The sequence below is a fragment of the Drosophila biarmipes genome, unplaced genomic scaffold (genome assembly GCF_025231255.1).
Source record: "Drosophila biarmipes strain raj3 unplaced genomic scaffold, RU_DBia_V1.1 ptg000017l, whole genome shotgun sequence".
NCBI lineage: Eukaryota > Metazoa > Arthropoda > Insecta > Diptera > Drosophilidae > Drosophila > Drosophila biarmipes.
Window position 1 is genome coordinate 3,357,062 of NW_026114535.1, and position 14,159 is coordinate 3,371,220.

General features: G+C 44.1%; 1 protein-coding gene and 1 long non-coding RNA gene across 3 annotated transcripts; one reads left to right on the top strand and one right to left on the bottom strand.

Annotated features, from left to right (window-relative positions):
- Nucleotides 1-1,030: 1,030 nt before the first annotated feature.
- On the bottom strand, nt 1,031-3,551 carry LOC108031624 (uncharacterized). Of its 2 annotated transcripts, none has more exons than XR_006368051.2 (3): nt 2,657-3,551; nt 1,954-2,198; nt 1,031-1,516 (listed from the first exon to the last, which is right to left on the bottom strand). It is a non-coding gene; the product is annotated as an uncharacterized LOC108031624 (long non-coding RNA). The 2 variants fall into 2 exon arrangements; XR_006368050.2 differs by having other exon boundaries at nt 2,636-3,551.
- Nucleotides 3,552-10,358: 6,807 nt separating this feature from the next.
- On the top strand, nt 10,359-10,936 carry LOC127012065 (uncharacterized). The gene is made up of 2 exons (XM_050890250.1): nt 10,359-10,611; nt 10,676-10,936. The coding sequence occupies exons 1-2, from the start codon at nt 10,412-10,414 to the stop codon at nt 10,776-10,778; spliced, it is 303 nt and encodes a 100-aa protein (XP_050746207.1). The 5' UTR covers nt 10,359-10,411; the 3' UTR covers nt 10,779-10,936.
- Nucleotides 10,937-14,159: the final 3,223 nt, after the last annotated feature.

A 14,159-nucleotide genomic window follows, 5' to 3' on the forward strand; every position in this document is an offset into this window, starting at 1 on the left:
TCTGCAATGAAGCTAGGAAATCAGCAAAAACATGGCTCGACACAGTCCTGATAAGTAGCAGGCAGAAAGTGGAGACGGCTACTACTAAAATTGGAGAAGCCACAATTAAATCTCACCCAAGCCTAAAATACTTGGGTGTCATGATCGACCACCGGCTTTCTTTCAAAGAAAATCTAGCGTACGATAGTGGCAATAGGATAGAACCGCGGGAGCTGTTTCGGGAAGAGGCAACCAGGACGTAGATTACTGGTGAGCGTTGTCACACCGACGCTTATGTCTGTCCGAGATTTGAAAATAATCGACGAGATCTGAGCACTAACCCTTATGCCAGAATTCCAGCCGCTTTTAACCTGATAGGAATTATGCTAGATTTATTGCATTTTGTAACGGTTTATGGCAATTTGGCAAACTATTCTAGTCACATAACAAAGTTATGATGTAAAATGGGATGAAGTAAAATTCGAAAGATCAACTGAATGCCGAAACTCCAGTGATCTTAATCAATAATTTATATGCTATATGCTACATATATTCTGATAAATCTAGTATACCCTTTGAATCTACCAATAAGGGATATAAATACGACGTACATCACAAGCCTGTAGCTTTAGTCCTAGTACTTTAGTACAAAAAGTCTTAGAAAAATTTTTTCTTCTATTAGTGCATTTAAAGCCGCTGGAATATTTCCAGTCGGTAAGGCATATCCCGTTAGATTGGTCGGCAGCATTTCAAACCAGGAGAACTTTTCCCGGCTTGTTCGGGTTGATAGTTGCGAATGTAGGTAGATACCCGTGCCTTTTTTCATTCTGACAAATCTAGTATACCCTTTCAAACTATCAATAAGGGATATAAATACGACATACATCACAAGCCTGTAGCTTTAGTCCTAGTACTTTAGTACAAAAAGTCTTAGAAACAATGTTTCTTCTATTAGTACATTTAAAGCCGCTGGACTATTTCCAGCAACAGTGTTGTTGAGTTGACTGGCTGCAAATACGTTTTCAACCGCGCCCAAAGAAATACACAGGTCTAATGATTCAGTAATTTACTTTATTTTCATCATTTGGTGGGCTTTCAAAACGTCCTCTCCGAATAACAGTAGCAAACAGTCGCTCGCTTTGCATGGCTGCATATCGCGGCATATCATACGCCAAAGCTTCGCAAGTAATGGTTCTGATATACAGTTTATTTGGAGAAGCAGTACCCTTCAATCGGGCTTATTGCGAAATTTCCGCGGCAGAATTCTTTCCCCGTAAGCTCCTCTCTTTGTTGGGGTGCTTTCTTTCATCCATCATGCCCAGCACAGTGATCTTGGCTAGGGGCCTTCGAAACATTCCCTTGGTAGTCCTTACGGATGCCTGCCTAGCCTGGTCCACCTTTGCTAAAGTTGTCTCCTCGATAATGCATTTAGGCATCAAGTACATCAACTACTTGATATGCGAAGAAATACCGAAAATTCGGAAAAAAATGTTCGGCAAGATGTTTGCAGTTGTTTGCTGTGCTGCAGAAATGAGCGCTAAGAATAGGAAAATAAATATACAGTTCGCATCGTCTCGGCTTGCACAAAAAAAAGTGTATTTATTTATTTTCATTTAATGGATGTGAGCCGCTGGTGTGTTCGAATTAGCGCTGCTGAGTAAATATCATGCAAATTATTTGTGATTTGATATGATTTGAGTGCTTGTGTGAACTCTGAAATATATGTGCGTAAATTGTAATTTCAATTTGTAATAATTTTAGAAATTGGAAATAATGTGGACTGCATTGTAGTATGTATATCGTTGTGGAAATGTTCGCTGGGTACAACCCGAATTGAAGAATGTGTATATGACTACGAATATGTAAGGAAATGGAAATGGAAAAATAAGCCGGAATATGGCAAACAGATATCAGAAAATTGGGTTCTTGGGAAATATATGGCTGGGTGGCAATGGAAATATGGAATATTCGTACTTATCTGGGATTTTGAAGTACTTGGTAACTTTGCCGCTGAACGCTGGATCTTGTCAACTCCTGGAAATATCCTGGAAATACGGATGCCTGCCTAGCCTGGTCCACCTTTGCTAAAGTTGTCTCCTCGATAATGCATTTAGGCATCAAGTACATCAACTACTTGATATGCGAAGAAATACCGAAAATTCGGAAAAAAATGTTCGGCAAGATGTTTGCAGTTGTTTGCTGTGCTGCAGAAATGAGCGCTAAGAATAGGAAAATAAATATACAGTTCGCATCGTCTCGGCTTGCACAAAAAAAAGTGTATTTATTTATTTTCATTTAATGGATGTGAGCCGCTGGTGTGTTCGAATTAGCGCTGCTGAGCAAATATCATGCAAATTATTTGTGATTTGATATGATTTGAGTGCTTGTGTGAACTCTGAAATATATGTGCGTAAATTGTAATTTCAATTTGTAATAATTTTAGAAATTGGAAATAATGTGGACTGCATTGTAGTATGTATATCGTTGTGGAAATGTTCGCTGGGTACAACCCGAATTGAAGAATGTGTATATGACTACGAATATGTAAGGAAATGGAAATGGAAAAATAAGCCGGAATATGGCAAACAGATATCAGAAAATTGGGTTCTTGGGAAATATATGGCTGGGTGGCAATGGAAATATGGAATATTCGTACTTATCTGGGATTTTGAAGTACTTGGTAACTTTGCCGCTGAACGCTGGATCTTGTCAACTCCTGGAAATATCCGGTCGATGGATCATGAAATGGACAGTGGCGGCTTTCCTTGGTGGTGGCTGTCGTCTGGTTCCCGTACCGAAATTCAAAATCACTTTCAAAACTCTAAAGAATACTTCAATTTATTGCTTTCTTTCGGTTTTAAATTAGAACTAACAGCTTCTACTTAACTCTAATGTTAGGAGAGCGGGGGAGGAGACTGTTAACAGTCAAAAAGCGAGATGAGAGACCACCTGGGCGTAGCTGTACTCTAATTAGCCACTAATATTCACGGTAGCACCTCCTTGGCACGGACAAAAAGTTTTCCACAAACTCGAAAGTATCTTAAGACAATTGCAAAACCGATTACTTGTAAGGGTGTGGAAAAAGAACGATTTCTAGAGTTGAAGAATGTGTATATGACTACGAATATGTAAGGAAATGGCAAATACGAAAAATAAGCAGGATAATTGGGTTTTTGGGAAGGCAATTGCAAACCCGATTACTTGTAAGGGTGTGGGAAAAGAACGATTTCTAGAGAAATGGGCTGTCCGTCAATAAGTAGGTTTAAAGGAAACAGGTAATTTTAAATACATAATTTTAAAGTTGAGACTTGATCTGTAAGAAGCTACAAGAAAACATCATGAATAAAGTGAAATTTCAGGAGGAAATTGAACAATTTAAATATGATGATATGATATGATATGATATGAAAACTATGAACTATGGTGTACACTTTACATTTTGTAATCCGGAATCAACATCGAAACGTGCGCCTTCCTCTTCTGTGTTAAGAGCCGGAACGGAGCCAGAGAATTAATTTCATTATATAATTTCACTACAAAAATAAGTGAATAAATGTATCATTATGCTACAAAATAAACTTCTGACTTTTGATTTCGAGTTTATATAACAGGTATACTTGTGAGTTGCCGCGCGGTGTTTTCAGCCCCTCTATGGGTTGTCCAAGGATAGGCAGTCTGAGATCTTCTTAATGGGCGTGTTTTTCGGACTTGTGCGAGCAGTAAGTTCGTGTGTTTCTTTTATTGCGGTCAGGCAATTGACCTTTTGGGTAGCTCTGGCTCATATCTGAATGACCGTTTTGTGGAAAGAAAAGAGAGAGAAAATCATTAATATGCAAATTGTCCCAGAACCCGCGTTTCCATTCTACCAACCATGAGAATTTGTTTAATTATTCGAATTATTTTTATTTTCGGTATATTTTTGATAACTGTGCGAATAAGAATTATATTTTTTTTATTTTCTTTTTAATAATAAATTGATTGTATTATCTTGACGTCTAGGTATATAGTTGTCGAAAGGGTCTGCATCCCAATGACCTCGAACAATTGCTGCTTCTCAAGTGTTGTGATATTTCTTTTGGACAAAGAGTTATAAAATATATTATTTCAAGCTTTTAAGTGCGTATTGACAAATTTTATTTTAATTTCTGCTTACATATAGCATTTTTGTTTTATTTTCAATATTGCCAATTTTTATTTTTAAATTTAAGGCGCGTTTTGATCGAAATTGATTTTTTTATACCTTTCAAATGAAATGAGTGAGTTTTGTGTAAAGAAAGGAACAACTTATCATTTGACGGTGCCACAAACGACCCAGTTAAATGGAGTTTTTGTCACGTGCTATGGTCAGTGGTGTAAAATTAGATAAAAGCTTCTGGGTTGAAGCCGTGTTAGCTGCAACATGTTAAATTAACAAAATACCAAGTCGAGCACTTGAAACTATAATAAAGATCCCTTACAAGATGTGGCATAATCGAAAACCTAAATAAAAAAAGTCTGAAATATTTAAAAGTGCTTCAACTGTATATGTACACAGTAAAATTAAGAAAGAAAAATTCGATGATAAATCGTACAAATTTATTTAAAGTGGTTATGAACCAAATGATTATAAATTATGGAATGCTGCTACTGAAAAATTTATTGTAGCTAGCGACAAGATGAAACCAATATGGTTTATTCTCGAGTTGTCAAAAATGAAACTACGTTCCTGAATGAAAGTAAGGAACCAAATGATCCAAAAGTCCTGAATGATAATAAGGAAAATGACAATATAAAACTTCTGAATGAAAGAAAGGGATATAACAACCGGAATGAGAGTACGGAAGATGGAAAATCTGAGCAATAAGGTGCAGTTGCAAAAGATAAAAATCCCATTATAAATGATATTAGTGACATTGAAAATAAAAGTGTCAATGTAATAAATAGGAGGAGCGAAAGATTAAAGTTTAAGCTTAAGGTATCCCATGATGAAGACGATGATAATTTAAAAAGATTTATATGCCCACACAATTTTCAATGATATGTTAAATACATTTGATGAAATACAGAATAAAAGTGATAAATTGATTTGGAGTTAATTGCCCATGACGTAAATAATAGTTAAATAGCTATAGAGAGGCATGAAAACGAAAACATCGTAGGCAGTAGATGAATATTTTGTGTTAAATATTAAGAAGTAGAAAATCCGATTAAAAATAAAGCTAGACTAGTGGCACAAGGGTGTACTCAAAACTATCAAGTCGATTATGAGGGAACTTTTTGCTCCTGTAGCTAAAAACGCAAGTTTTAGATCTATACTGTCATTGTCACTACAATATAATTTGAAAGGATATGTATGGATGTAAGAACAGCTTTCTTAAATGGTACATCTAAAGAGGAGATATATATTCAACTACCTCCAGGCGTATCAGAAAATTCTAAAAAGGTATGTAAATTGACTAGGGCCATTTACGGGCTCAAGCAAGCAGCTAGATGCTGGTTCGAAGTGTTGAGCACGTGTCAAAAGAATGTGACTTTGTAAACTCTCCGGTAGATCGCTATATATATATACTTAACAGAGATGATATCAAAGAAAATATAAACAGTTATAGGGGATATGATTAGAATGAATAATTTCAAATAATACTTAAACAATAAGTTTAGAATGACCGACCTAATGGAAATACGACAATTTTAAAACCCCTATAAAATTTCTGAACACAACCAAGGTTGTATTAGCATATAAAAAATAACCCCTCATGTCATAAACGAACCAAACACATTGATATTAAATATCACTTTGCCAGAAAACAAGTACAGAATAATGTGATTTTTATTGAGTATATTTATACAGACAATCAAAATGCTGACATTTTTACCAAGCCTGCTCCAAGAGTTTTAAAGTTGCGAGATGAGTTGTGTTTACTGCAAGATGACTAAGCTACTGTTCGATGATGTTGAATAATAACAATACTTTTAATACCTTAAATTATTATTAGCCCAAAAGCAGGCTAACAACATGCCCACAAGAATATGCACATATATTGAATACCCACTGTACCGAAAGTACTTAAAGGGTGCGCACTTTGTTGCAGTGTTTACATATTTCAAAGTCCCGGTCATAAGCCCTAAGTAGCCGAAATATGAACCGATCGCTATGGCTTAGCCCGCACACACAAAGTGCTCCCGTCGGCACAATTGTAACGAACGGACAGCATACGCATACCCCTCGCGCCTATATAAGTACACTCCTTTATACATAAGTATATAGGTACATAACTGTCTCTGTGCCGCCGCCTGCGAGCAGCGCAGCTACGAGACTTAGCCTTACTTAGACTTATAAATATAGAAAAATATCAGAGACACTTCGATCGTTGGAGCGGCACCATTGCTGCTCCAACTAAATAAAAATATACCCGAAATAAAAACGACTAAATTATCATACAACATGGCGACCGTGACCTGCAACGCAATTTTCGGATAAAGGGCACTCAGAAATGGAAGACAGGAAGGAAAACTACAACAACTAAAACTGGAAACCGGATACACGGACGAAAAAAATCTGAGTGAGTAGAGTAAAAGCAATGGGCAAGCGCGGAGGAGTTGCGGAAAAGATAAAAAAAGGCTAGCACACCTGAAGTGGCTACTCTACGTAAATACTCCACCTCCCGCGTGGGCTATGGCCCAAAAACTACAAACAGAACTTGATTTTCTGCAAGAAAAATTAATAAATAATAAACGCCCAAAAATTGCCTATACTCACTCAGTGCCAAAAAAAGAATTAATGAAACACTAACAACAAAAAAACCCCCATCCCCAAAGCTATTACCAAAACTCCAAAAGACGTGCCCGAAGGATTGCCCTGGACCACTAGACAGCCCCCACTGCAACCACACCTGTGCGGGGACCGGCACCGGTAACGCCTGAGCCCAAAAGGCCCGGACAGCAGCAGCAGCAAATAGAGTGCGGGAATACGCCACCTCCTGCGCCACCGCGGGAGCGTCAGCGTAGCCAAACCGGCGACGACCAGTTGACGTAGAAGGAAAGAAGAGAAACCAACCAAGCTGGAAACAAAATTTTTATACCCATGCACTGCGCTGCATAATTTTTTTGATTGCACTACGATGCATATTTTTTTATTTTATTTTATTTAATTAAATTCAATAAAAAATATTCAATTAAATTTTTTTCTTACCCTTTTCTAATGAGAAGTAATAGCATAAGTAAAACAGATCAAATAAATGATTCTGACTATTACTTCCTAAAAACATTACATGACACAAAGGAAAGTAAGATAGAAATTGGAAAAAGGAAAATCGATACAATATACAAAATGTGTTTGGTAGATACAAAAATTGTAGATTCCACGGCAAATGTCGTTCATAAAATTGAATCTGAAAAAATTGAACTTCGAACAATCACAATATTGTTAATGGTAATCGTTATTATAATGTTGGCAAGCGTATTACTAAAATTGTATAAATTACACAACAAATGTTTGAAGAAAAGATTCCAGAGTCAAGCAAATTACCTGGACAAAATATAAAAAAAAAAAAACAGAGCAAACAAAAGTGATTACACATAAATGTCAACACCTAAAATCTAAGAAAATGAGATAACAAAAAATAAATATAAAAATATTTCCTGTAACCCTTCTTACAAAGTATGGCTAAAGGCATGGAATTAAAAACATTAAACATTAAAACTAATTTTGACAGATCATACAAGTCACTAACCCAAAAAAGACCTATCCAAAAGAACACGGTTAAGAAGCATGTTGAAATATTAGTAGAGTGCTTTAATGAAGCGCGAACGCTAATACATGATCACAGGGAAATAAAACAAGATAATTGGTCACAGGTATTGAAACTTTTGATACGACTACGATCTAATTTAATATTTGTTAAACAAAAGTTCAGCTAAGAAAATATCGGTAGTATACCGTTCTAAACACTCCAATAGCAATTGACATTGCACCTGACCCGGAATCAACAGAAACGAACGTATCGGAGTCAGAAGAGCTTCCCAAAGTAAACCTCAAAATAGAAGATGAAGATTTGAATAGTCTTACTATTCCGGCGGTATACACTGATCTGGACAATTCAACAGATTCAGATACTTCGAGTGTAATAGAAAACAAAGTAAGTAACTCTATCACAATGGCACAATCAAATTTTGATTTTATTAATACAGCATCCAAGCCTATACCAGTTTTTGACGGTAAGGCTGAAAATTAAACAAGTTTCATTGATGCTTTACAAATTGTAACGAACTGATTTCTTTGGTTTCTGCTCGCTACGGTATTTGTGCGGCTAGCTCAGTAGATTGTGTGTGTTCGTCCCACCAAATTTATATAAACGTGACCGCCCAGTAGTTCAGTGAAAAAGCACAGAATTCTCGGGTTCGGAGTGGGTTTATTGCGGGTATAACTGCAGTCGGCTTTATAACTTGCTCGTCTCGTTGTCTCCGACGGTGTGGGTTGTCTTGTCGTTCCTCGAAGATCCTTGCCCGCTGATTGCTCCTGACGTGGCTGGCTCGGTGACTGCTCGGCCACGGTTCAGACTCGATATGGGGTCAGCCGTGCGGGCTTAGGGAAGCGTCACCGTTCTCAGACTAGGGTGAACAGACTGACGAGCTCTCCAGGATCACTCCTCTCGATACCCGACCGCCTGTCCCTTGCTCTGTCCCGGATGGTCCCACGGGCCTCCGCTAAGATCGTGCGGACAGTCAAGGCAGAACGCCAGGAAGCTGCCTCGCTTTTCACTTCGCTTCTGTGCCCCGTGTAAACGAACGTTCCACCCTAGCCTCACCCTTCCGCGTACTGCCCGTGCCGTTCCTGCGGGCTCGATCCTCCTTGCGTGGCCGTTGCGGTGTGGTGTCCTGCTTGCTGGTGGCGATGTCCTGCGAACTACTCCTGACAGGTGGCTGTAGGTCTTGACTTCTGTGCTGGGTTCGAGGGTATACGCCGATCCGGGCCTTCTCTCCCTTCTGGCTCGCTACTCTAGGGGTTCTGTTGCGCCGCTCCGGGACTTCTCTCCCTTCTGGCCCGCTACTCTAGGGGTTCCGTTGCGCCGCTCCGGGACTTCTCTCCCTTCTGGCTCGCTACTCTAGGGGTTCTGTTACGCCGCTCCGGGACTTCTCTCCCTTCTGGCTTGCTACTCTCGATTTCAAATCTCAGTCTAGCAGACCCTCCAGGCGTACCGCCAGGACTTCGTCGGCAGGACAGAACAGAACTTAGCCGTGTGGCGCCTCCTTAGACCTCAGCCACCTGTGTCTCAGTTCGGAGATTCCTAGTAATCCCAATCCCGAACGTCTCGACGTGACGATCTTGTTCCTCGTAGGCTCCCACGGCGCTGCTTTCGACGACTCCTCGCTCTCGACTGACTGCTCGCTCTTGACTGACTGATCTCGACTGAATGCTCTTCACTTGACTGACTCTTCTTAATGACTGCTCTTGACCGACTGATCAACGACTCATCTCGCTGCCAGCGCCCTGCGGGTTTATATAGGGCCTCTGGGAACCGTTATATTCCTTTTGCACACGGCCCGCCAAAACTCTCCACATCGGGTCCAAAGTCCATGGTCCCTGTTTGACCCTCTTGTCCTTGACTCACTGCTTCCCGCCGCCGTCCAGCCTGATGCTGCCGTCCCGCTGATCCCGGAGACGCATGCGACACGTTTGTGTGCCGCACCGCTGCTCAGATGTGGCACCTTCTTTCCAAAGTCCAAAGTCCGGCGGCGTCCCGCTACTCCTTTTTGCACACGGCACTCTCGCTCCGCCCGCCAAGTCTCCGCTCTCTCCGTCTCCATTGTTGGTCTCCAAACTCTCTTGGTCTCCGAACCCTCTTGCTCTCCAAACTCTCTGGCTCTCCAAATTCCCTTGTGTCCAAACTCTCTTTCTCTCCAAACTCTCTTCCTCTCCAAACTCTCACGTTCTCCAAACTCTCATGTTCTCCGTCCTCGATCTCCAAACTCTCTCGTTCTCCGTCCTCGATCTCCAAACTCTCTCGTTCTCCGTCCTCGCTCTTCGCCGCGCCGCCACTACGCGAATTCGCCGCGTACCTGGTAAGCGGCCGGCCATCTGCTGCTGGGATTTGTGGGGAGTTATTCAACTCCTCACATTCCCCCCTTACTTCGGGAAAGATTAAGAAAACTCAGCGCTCCCACTCTCCGGCGTTCCCTTGTATATTCTAGCCATTGAGTCAGGGCGCATCTCGTTCCGGTTTCCTCGGTGCTCCCTCGTTGCTCCCTCGTTGCTCCCTCGACGTTCCCTCGACGCCTTCCATCTTATTTCCTTTCCACAGCGCCGGTCGTCCTCCGTATAGCAATTTCGAATCTCCCGCGCCGATCCTCCATCTGTTCCCACTGGGCACTGATATCAATCTGCTATCGATACCCAGAGGGCCTGCTCACGATATCGATATCGCAGGTGCGGCGTTGCCACTTGCGAGCCGCGATGTTCATCATCACCGATATTTCCATTTTCTTGTGCCCATCGATCGCACTATCGTCCAGTGCCAATCGACCGCCTATCGAGGCGCCCCCTTCCCTGTTGAATGGTGATTCTGCAAATTGTTTATGCCCGTGCACCGGTCGGCAGAAGTTTAGTTTTTTTCTACCCCTCAGCCCGGCGTTTCCACTTGTCCTTGCCACTACGTAAGTATTCTGATCACACACCCGACTCCTTGTATGTGCTCATCAGCTTCCTCTCTTTTGGCAGGTTGCCTTTGTTGACCACGAGTGCCCTTTCAGACTCCAGCAGCTGTGCTTCCTGGTTTGGACCCCGATCCGGCCCGCGATCCCGTCTCCTCGTCTGGGCATGATGCCCTTCTCCGTGATGCTTGGCCACTTTCGGTACAGCTCTCTCAGCTGTGCCGACTTCCCCCTTCCTTCAGCAGACTGCTGCTGCCAGTCCTAATCAGATCCTTGTAGACCTTCTCCTCGCGTCCTTGGAGCTATCCTTGGACCCCTTTCCTCGCGTCCTTTGGGTATCCGCTGGCGTGTATCCTGTGGATTCCGAAACACTCGTATTTACTGCCAGCATAATCTCAGGCCATTTCTCGTCCCAGTTTCTCTGATCCTGCCCTGTGAACTGCGCTATCATCGTTTTCACGGTCCTGTTTGCTCTTTCTGTCGGGTTCTCTTGCGGGGTATATGGGGCCGTGAACTGTTGCTTGGCTCCCATCTCGGCCAGGAAACTCTTGAAGATTTTGCTGTTAAACTGCACTCCGTTGTCCGTTATGACTACCTTAGGGACCCCAAACCTTGCGATGATGCGCTCCCTGAACGCTTTCTTTAGGGACTCGGCTGTCGCGCTCCGCAGCGGCACCAGTCCACTTGGAGAACCTGTCTATCAGCACCAGCAGCATTTGGTTGCCGTGTTTTGAACTCGGCAGGGGTCCGACGAAGTCTGCGCACACTGTAGCCCACGGTTCCTCTGGCACCTGCGTTAGCATTTTCCCAGCTGCCTGCATCTGATTTGGCTTGAACCTGATACATGTCTCGCATCCTCTTACGTGGGCTCGAGCGTCTCGGTGCATGCCTGGCCAGTAGTACCGGGCTGCCAGACGCGCTATTGTCCTTCTGCTTCCTACATGGCCAGCTGCCGGTGAGTCGTGGTTCTCTCTCAGCACCGCTTCTCGCAGAGCTTTCGGGACGCACATCTTCCACGTCGCGACATCCTCACTGCCTGCTCTGTGTGGAATGTTCCTGTACAAAGTGTCTCCCACTATTACGTAGTCCGGGTACTTTTGTGGCTGCGTCCTTATCTTCTCGCGCATGTCCTGAATCCAGCTGCATGCTGCGGAGGCTTCCGTCGCCGATGTCTCCTTGATCCCTCGCAGTGTTACTGGTAGTGGCTGCCTTTATAATGCATCTGCCACCACATTGAGTTGTTCCTTCCTGTACGCTATTTCGAAGTCATACTGCTGCAACTCCAGGGCCCATCTGGCGATCCTTCCTGAAGGGCTCTCGATGCTGTTGAGCCACTTCAGCGCCATGTGGTCGGTTACCACCTTGAAGTGGTACCCTTCCAAATACGGCTTCAGTTTCCGGATCGCCCAGACTATTGCCAAACACTCCTTCTCGGTCGTGGTGTAGTTTTTCTCAGCCCCGTTAAGCGTTCGGCTTGAGTAAGAGATCACCTTTTCGCCACGTTCGGTTTCCTGGGTCAAAATAGCCCCAATACCGTAATCACTTGCGTCCGTCTGCAGGACAAATGGTTTTTCAAAATCCGGGCACGCCAGTACAGGGTCTGCCACCAGCCTTGCCTTTACCTCTTCGAATGCCGACTGATGTTCCTGTGTCCACACCCACTTGTTGCCCTTGCGCAGCAGATCGTTGAGTGGTTTGACTATTTTTGCGAAGTCAGGTACAAATCGCCGATACCATGAAGCTACTCCCAGTTACTGTCGGAGCTCTCTTACTGTTGACGGCGGCTCTAATTCGGCAATGGCTGCTACCTTTTCCGGATCCGTGCCTATCCCGTCGCTAGTCACTCTATGACCCAAATACAGCAGCTCCTTCTTGAAAAACTGGCATTTTTCCGGGTTTAATCTCAGATTAGCCTCTTTCAGTCGCCGGAATACCTCTTTCAAGTTTGCCTTGTGCTCTTCTAGTGTGCGTCCGATCACTATGATATCGTCCTGGTACGCAAATGCGTACGGCGACATCTCGGGACCAATTACCCGATCCAACACCCGCTGGAAGGTCGCAGATGCCGAATGGAGTCCGAACGGCATTACTCTCCACTGAAATAAGCCCTTTCCCGGCACTGTAAATGCAGTGTACTGCCTGCTGCTTTCTTTCAGCGGGATTTGCCAGTAGCCATCCTTCAGGTCCAAGCTGCTTATGTACCGTGCCTCTCTCAGCTGGTCGAGGATATAATTTATTCGAGGCATCGGGTGGGCATCCTTTATCGATTTGGCGTTGATCTGCCTGAAGTCGACGCACAGTCTCCACTTGCCCGTCTCTTCCTAACCATCACGATGGGAGAACTGTATGGGCTGGTTGAGTGCTCTATGCATCCCATTTGGAGTAGCTCGTCCACCTTCGCATTGATCTTCCCTTGAACTTTCGGATTCTTCGGGTAGTATCGCTGTTTTATTGGCTTGTCGTCCTTCATCGTTATTTGATGCTCTGCCATGTTCGACGTTCCTGTCATGGTTTTAAAACTGGCTAGCTCTGCCTCCAGGAACTTCGCTGTGTCGTCATACTCTGCTTCCTGCTGTACGACTGCTACCGATAGCCTCTCCTCAAACCACCCATTGTGTCGGTTCCTGGCCGGTATTCTCACCTCGTGTCCAGCGCACCTTATCTCGGTTCCGACTTGGGTTAGAAAGTCCCATCCTAACACCAATGAATCCACTACCCCTGGTAGTATCAACAGGTTCATGGTTAGTCGCTTGTTCCCGAATGCGATCTCCACCTCCAACTGTTCATCGATTCCGCCGCACCTTCCGTCTGCCAACCTAACTTGCCGCCGTGTCCTCGTAATCCTCCCGAGGGCAGCCAAGTTGTCCGCCAGTTCCATGCTTATAAAGCTCGCTGTTGCCCCGGTGTCGATCGTGGCCATGTACGTGCCTCCTCCAATCGTCACCGCTGCGGACAACTGCTGCTCCTCCTCGATTAGCTTGCCTGTTAGTTTGGAGAGGTAGCATCTTGCGACCCCGGCTCGCCTCTCTGCGGCTGAGGTCGCTGGGCATTTCCCGCCTGCTGGCAGCACTCGACGCTCCTGACACCTATTCTCCCGCACACCCAGCAGAACAGCAGGCGTTGGAGTCGACATCCTCGTGCCCAGTGTCCGTGGCCGCCGCACCTTCGGCAGGCCTCATGGGGATCAGCAATGTGTGTCGTGCCCCGCGGCCACTGTGTTGTGTTTGGCGGTCTCCACACCGTGTTCGCTGGTTGTATCTGTTGCTGCTGTGGTGGCGTCCATTGGCCTCCTCGTGGTGCTCCTGTTGCCTGCTGTCGTGGGACTCGTTGCGGCGGTGAAAATTGGTCATTTCTCCGTGTCTCCTGGCTATCTGTCTCCTCGCATCTTCTGCACGTGACCTGCGCTGGTGGTGACGACTTTGCCTTTGAGAACTTGTTTTCTTGGGCGAACGCTTCCCGCTCCTTTTCCAGTTCTTCGTATTCATCGGCTAATAGCATCAACGTGTCCAAGTCCGGCACTTTGTACGCCCTTAAGAAGATCCTTAGGCTTG

Coding starts and splice junctions, on each gene's coding strand:
- LOC127012065 (XM_050890250.1), top strand. CDS start 10,412: ATGTTCATCATCACCGATATTTCCATTTTCTTGTGCCCATCGATCGCA. Junction 10,612..10,675: donor CCACTTGTCCTTGCCACTAC/GTAAGTATTCTG, acceptor CTCTTTTGGCAG/GTTGCCTTTGTTGACCACGA.